The 6,335-nt window shown below is 23.7% G+C and overlaps 1 protein-coding gene across 1 annotated transcript; it reads right to left on the reverse strand.

The window, feature by feature from the left end:
- Positions 1 to 209: 209 nt before the first annotated feature.
- LOC129608145 (tubulin polyglutamylase ttll6-like) lies at positions 210 to 4,470 on the reverse strand. Its single transcript, XM_055519474.1, has 9 exons — positions 4,422 to 4,470; positions 4,061 to 4,202; positions 3,876 to 3,947; positions 3,280 to 3,576; positions 3,012 to 3,171; positions 2,297 to 2,946; positions 1,772 to 2,207; positions 1,445 to 1,603; positions 210 to 263 (listed from the first exon to the last, which is right to left on the reverse strand). The coding sequence occupies exons 1-9, from the start codon at positions 4,468 to 4,470 to the stop codon at positions 210 to 212; spliced, it is 2,019 nt and encodes a 672-aa protein (XP_055375449.1).
- Between the last annotated feature and the right edge of the window lie 1,865 nt (positions 4,471 to 6,335).

The raw sequence follows: 6,335 nt of genomic DNA on the forward strand, positions 1-6,335 counted from the left end.
AGTATGTACATCTTGATCTTTTATATGACAAAAATGTACGTTAAATATTTTCTAATTTTTAGTTTTAACAAAAATTTTTTGGGCTGATATTACATTGTTATGTATTTGATAAGTGAAAAATTGGTGTATTGTGGCATATTTAATTCATGAGATCAACATAGATTTTGAAATTTAAAATAATCTTGAAGAAAAAACGATTACACAAAAAATTACAACGATGTTAGATAACTTTCATGATTTTTAAATGAATTTTTTGGCCAGGTCTGATTTTAAATAAAAAATGTTTGAGAATTTAAAAATAAAATTTTTATAATAATACATAATATTAATAACATTAAATACATAGGTAAATTTATAAAAATATTAAAAATTTACATATTAAGTTGTAGGTCTAATTCTAACAGAATCAATTCTAAATGTAATAGAAAAAGAAAAAAATTTATCTCACTTTATTTTAATCGAATGAAATTTTTGCTTTTGTTTTGCTAATATTTTAATAATATAAAAATTAGAATAAATTATTGGGTATGTGCTCTGTTTACAAAACGTAAGTTAAACCATAGTCAGTACGAAATTCTTTTAAAGTTTTTAAACTTCTTCATTTTTGTCGGGAATTAATTTTCTTTTATTAAAGTATAACTAAATTTGGAATAAAATCATGCAATATTTCTCGTTATTTTTTTAAATATTTACCATAGAATTCGAGTTAGATTTATTATTCAAATACATAACCAATGTTTAAAATAATTAAAATCAGAAAATGGTTGTTAAATAATGTAGTAAATTATATTCAAAAGTTAACATACACACATGTGTACATAGACGTTTTTCTAGAAAATGTAGTTCTTAAATTAGAAGTGCAAAGCTTTCTTTTTAAATGAAATGTACAATTTTTAAGTTTTGCAATTTTAATTTTAAGGATAATGTTTTCAGAAAAAGCAATATAGTAATATATATACATATGTATGTTTTTCAACTCTTATGGACTCTGTTACGTGTATCGCTAAGGTTTTCTGTAACATTTCCAAATAGGAATTTGCATAAAGTTATTAAGTAGTTCAGTATACTTTTTTTTGGCATATGGGTTAATAATAGGATGTTGATTGGATGATCTATGTTGGGTTAATTCTTTCGAAGACGAATTTGTGCGAGCGGATGTTTTTATATTTTGAGAAATACATGAATTGGTTTTAGATACTTTTAAAATACCATTTAGTTGGTTCTTACATTTATCTTGTAGTTTCCTGCATGTGATTTAAATTTATACATCATTATATTACTTCAATTATTTTATATTTAAAATATGTATGTATTTTTTTACTTGAATTTTTACACATAAGAAAATAATTTTTTCAACTTACAATGTAACTAAAGGTAGTGTTGAAAATTTTTCATTATTTTGAGCTATATTCGTATTAAAATTGCTTTTTAAAATACGTTTCACAGTAAAATCATTAACTGTGGCTGTATAACATGTAAGATTTTGTAAATTTAATTTGTGGTGGCCTTGATCAACTTTTTGATTCAATCCCTTAATTTCTTCACTAAATTTTAAATGATCTGAATCACTCAATATTCTCATTTTGTGAAATGTTTCCAATATCTACAAAAAAAACAAACAAATTGGTTTTAAGATAGAAAAGGTAATGTAAAGGTATAAACAATTTCTCTCTGGATTAGCTGCAAGTTTTAATGTAATTATGTACTTAAAATAGAATATTGTTATTAAAGACATAAAATCTATTTATGTGAAATTTATTTTTTTAATTACCAAATTAAGCACACCACTTTGCCTTAACATTTCCTCTCTCTCTAATAAAAGTCTTCTTCTTTCACGTTCTTCAAAATCATTTACTACTCCCCCATTAGACCATAGCTTTTTAAGAGCACAATTTTCTTTAGATTTTCTTAATGATGGCGCTCCAATTCTCCTCTTTAAAGATTTATTTGTTAAGATCATAGCTTGATTTCGCCTTTGTTTTTCTAATATAGCTATTCTCATTTGCTTAGCTGCCTCCTCACGCCTTTTACTAGCGGCAGTTTCAGAATATATTGATGCTTGGTTTTGTGATTGAATCAAATGGGAATATTTATGTGTATCCGTTTGTGCTGGCATTATTCGTCGAAAACCACCTAAATGACTTTCTTCCCAAGCAATTTGTTGCCCTAATGGACTAATAATCGAAGGATTTGTCAAGTGATCTTTACTGATAGAAAAGAAAAAGGAGAAACAATAAGCATAGGTAAGTAGATAAGGTATAAGTATGTAATTGTTTATAAATTCATTCAAAAATACCTATATGAAGATTTTAATTTAGTTCTTCTCCTATTCGTTAATAATCTCATTTTAATTCGTTTTTTATCTTCATTTATTATTTTTGTTTTATCAATCAATGATATATTTAATAAATTTAACGTGTCTCTAATTAATGCTTCCTTCACTTCATAATCAACTGGTTCGTCAGTATAAAAACTTGGTGATTGATTCACCTCCAAAATATACGGCTTAAGATTACGATCTACTAAAATATCAAAGCCTAAAATTTCAAAACATGCTTGCATTACGTCATGACAAGGAAAACATGCTCTGTAATTATGTTTTAACATAGGCCAACTACTCAGAATTGTCTTAATAATTGTATCATCAATATTCCGCCATAATGTATCAATATCATAACCTTCTTTTATAAGATTACGATGTAAAGAACTAAACTTTCGTTTACTACCAAGCTGTGCATCATGTGAAAAATTATCACTTCGTTTATTTACTGAATAATTTGTTAAATGCATAAATAAATCTGAAACATTAAACTCATTTGGTTCCTTATATTTACTTGTAGCCATTCGGACTAAACCTTCGTTATAAACAAATATTCTAAGAGGATCAACTGTTGTTATTAATGTATACACTCGTAAATCAAATTTAAATCCATCAATTAGTAAGGGCTGTATTAAATTTTAAAGTAATACATATTACTATTGAAGTATACAATACTTAGAAAGATTTTTACCTTATTAATGTATAGTTGGCAAATTAAACGCTCTGTAGGTTTAACATTTTCTTTTATATTTTTTGTTAAAAATATTCCGCGACCTTGTGCTCCTGCATCCGGTTTCAATATGAAGGTTTTATTTCTATGTTCTCTACTAAAATTTACCGCTTCCATGTAACTAAAATGAAAATATGTATGTATATATGTATGTAGTATCGTTTAAAAAAACAAGATTTTTTGTATTTCTATATTTGTATAAATTAATTATGATTTTAAGTATTTTTACTCTGCTGGAAAACACCAAGTTTTTGGATAAAAATCATATTCCTCTGGATAAATTTTCAATAATCTCCCCAAATTCCTTGCTAATAAATCTTTTCGGCAAATTTCTTGCATTCCCGGAAAATGATTAACTTTTTGATATCGTTTCATATCCTTATATGTTTCAATACCAGGATCAGTATCCACCCATAAAATATTCCAATGACCTGAAAATCGAACTAATCTCCATCCTACAGATTTGGCAACTTTTCCAACTATTTTATAACGTGTTTGTGTTATACAAATTGATAAACGGTTTTTTCTAAAAAAAAACATCAAATATTTAAAGAATGATAAAAAGTTATGTGTTTTCAAATACATAATATAAATATGTACATATTTAATTTTCGTGACTTCCTATACCTATACATATATATATTAGTTACTCAAGAGAATTTCCCGTATTATATGAACATACATAATGTATTAGTAAAAATATTTTTCAAGCTCTTTTAAATTTTATGATAAGAAACAAAACTAGAAGGAACTAATTATGCAATTAGTATGCCCCTCAGTATGCCAATGTACAGAAATTCAGGTCTATATTTAAATAAAACTTACTTTCCTTTTCTACTAGATTTCTGATTTTTTTCCAGCTTTTCATTATTGATTTCCGTTTGGCTACTTGATATTCTAAAAATAATACCAAAAAAATAGAACGAATTTTTAGAGTACTGTTATTATTCTGTAGTAGTAAACTTATATACATTAATTAACTTATATTTAAACTACATCCTTAAACTTACGCTATATCCTTTTGCAAAGATTTTCCTATATCCGGTTCTGATTTATCCACTTTTAGTATAATAGGCAATAAAATATTTTTAGATTTAATTATTTCGCTACTGTAAGTTGTTGTACTTGTAGATGATATTGAACTTTCCGATTCTGCACAAAATTAATATGAAATTTAAAAAAAAAATATTAAAAATTTTGTATAATAAAATATAAAATTTTTTAATTTTAAAAATTTAAAAAAAAACAAAAATTTTAATAAATTTTTTTTTTTCAAGTAAGAGTAAACTTTCATTAATCATAGAAATTGATAATATTCTTTATCTAGATCGAATATATGTAACTGTGAAACTGTAAGATATCGGAAATTACCATCAGAAAAGTTGGAATCATCTGATGAAAATTCTTCATTTTCTTCCATAAATTTTGTTATTTTATTTGATAAATAATCTGTTTTATTATCGGACTTAAGATTTTCTTTTATTTCTAAAATCTTTTTAGTATTTGACTTTATAGTCTGAATATTTTTTTGAACTTTTGAACAAGTTAATTGTTTATTATAATCATTAATTGCCTTCTGTTTAAATATGGTATGCTTTTCTAATTTTTCATGATTTTTAGGTTCTTTCATAATTAATAATCTGCAAATTATTCACAATTTCTTAGTGATAGCAAAATAATAAAAAATATATTTTTATACATACTTAGTTTTGATAGAATTTTAATTTTGTAAAAAAACTGTTTATGATTTATTTTAAAGTTTTTTATTGAAAACTATTTTTCAGATTTTAATTGGTAAAGAAGGAGCTATGTATAACACACAAGAATAACTTTTTTTTATGAAAAAAATTTTTAAATAGACTATGAAAATATTGTATTATTTTTTAATAAAGCGTTATTAAAAATGAATATTGATAAAATTATAAATTGTACAAAAATAATTTTTCTAAAAGATTTAAATTAATTTTGAATACAAGAATACACAAGAATCAAAAATAACTACAAAATGATTGCTTCGATATTCTAAAAATTCTTAAATATAAAATTTTTATTTTAAAATATTTTCAAAGTATTTTAATTCTATAAATAATATATTTTTGCTTATTATTCTTATAAGCACTTAAATAATACTAAATACTTTTAATATCCTTTCAGCAGTTTACTAAAAAAACATTTAAATTTTTGTTTTGTGTGCATTTTGTACATTGCACGTATTACTGCTACTATTATTATAGATACTATTATTATGGCACTTATAATATTTACAATGTTTTTTTCATATTTTACAATCGCTAAAAAGTTTTCTTTAAAAACACTTAGGTATTTCCTGAAATTTTATTTATATACTTATATTCTTATATTTTATATATAATATATGAAATATATTCGTCGGGGGTTGGTATGTACTTATGCCTGTATACATATTTAAATTATTTGATAGTATAATGAGGTGATACAATTTAGTTGACCTACAATTCATTCTTTTTATAATTTTACAAAATTATAATTTTGATTTTAATTTTTTTTTCATGTTTCTTTTTTCTTTATGACTGCAAAGTAAACCTAACTATCTATATACCTATAATTAACGTTGATTTAATAAAGAATGTAATTTTTATTTTAAACTAATAATAATATTTTGTGAACATATAGAAATAAATTATGTACATAAGGACGAAACAAAAATATTAATGGAAGGGTTAAGAAATTTTTACGTCTCTTAAAAATAAAAAATATTTCCGTAATTTGGCATAAAAGATAAATTTGGTAAGAAGATCACTAATTTGTGAAAGGAATTTAGATTGAGAAAGATTAGTAGATATTTATTGTGTTGTTAATAAATTAAATTGCTGGGGTATTTGGTGCAATAATTAGTGTACACATATTGTACCTCTAAGAATAATCTTTCAGAATTAATCGATTTACGCAATATATGCCAATATAAAAGATGCAATGTAAGAGTTGTAAGTAGTGTATAACACCGTTCATTTTTATATTTAAGAATAGATGATGTTTAATACCACGATTATGTGGTTTTATCTATCGAAAAGAGGGATACGATTTTTTTGAGCAAAAATCTGACTTTTTATATTAGCCTTTTTAATATTAATTGATTTGAAAACATAATCTTACCTTAATATTCTCTTAAATTTAGCACGTGCTGTGTAATTAAACCATATTATGTAAATTAGTATATATATATGTATATATATGTTAGTATATCTATGGTATTATTCTAAAATTCATATAATTATTGCAATTAAACACAAAATAAAAAAGTTGCAT

Source organism: Condylostylus longicornis, unplaced genomic scaffold (genome assembly GCF_029603195.1).
Source record: "Condylostylus longicornis isolate FDR11 unplaced genomic scaffold, ASM2960319v2 ptg000030l, whole genome shotgun sequence".
Taxonomy (NCBI): domain Eukaryota; kingdom Metazoa; phylum Arthropoda; class Insecta; order Diptera; family Dolichopodidae; genus Condylostylus; species Condylostylus longicornis.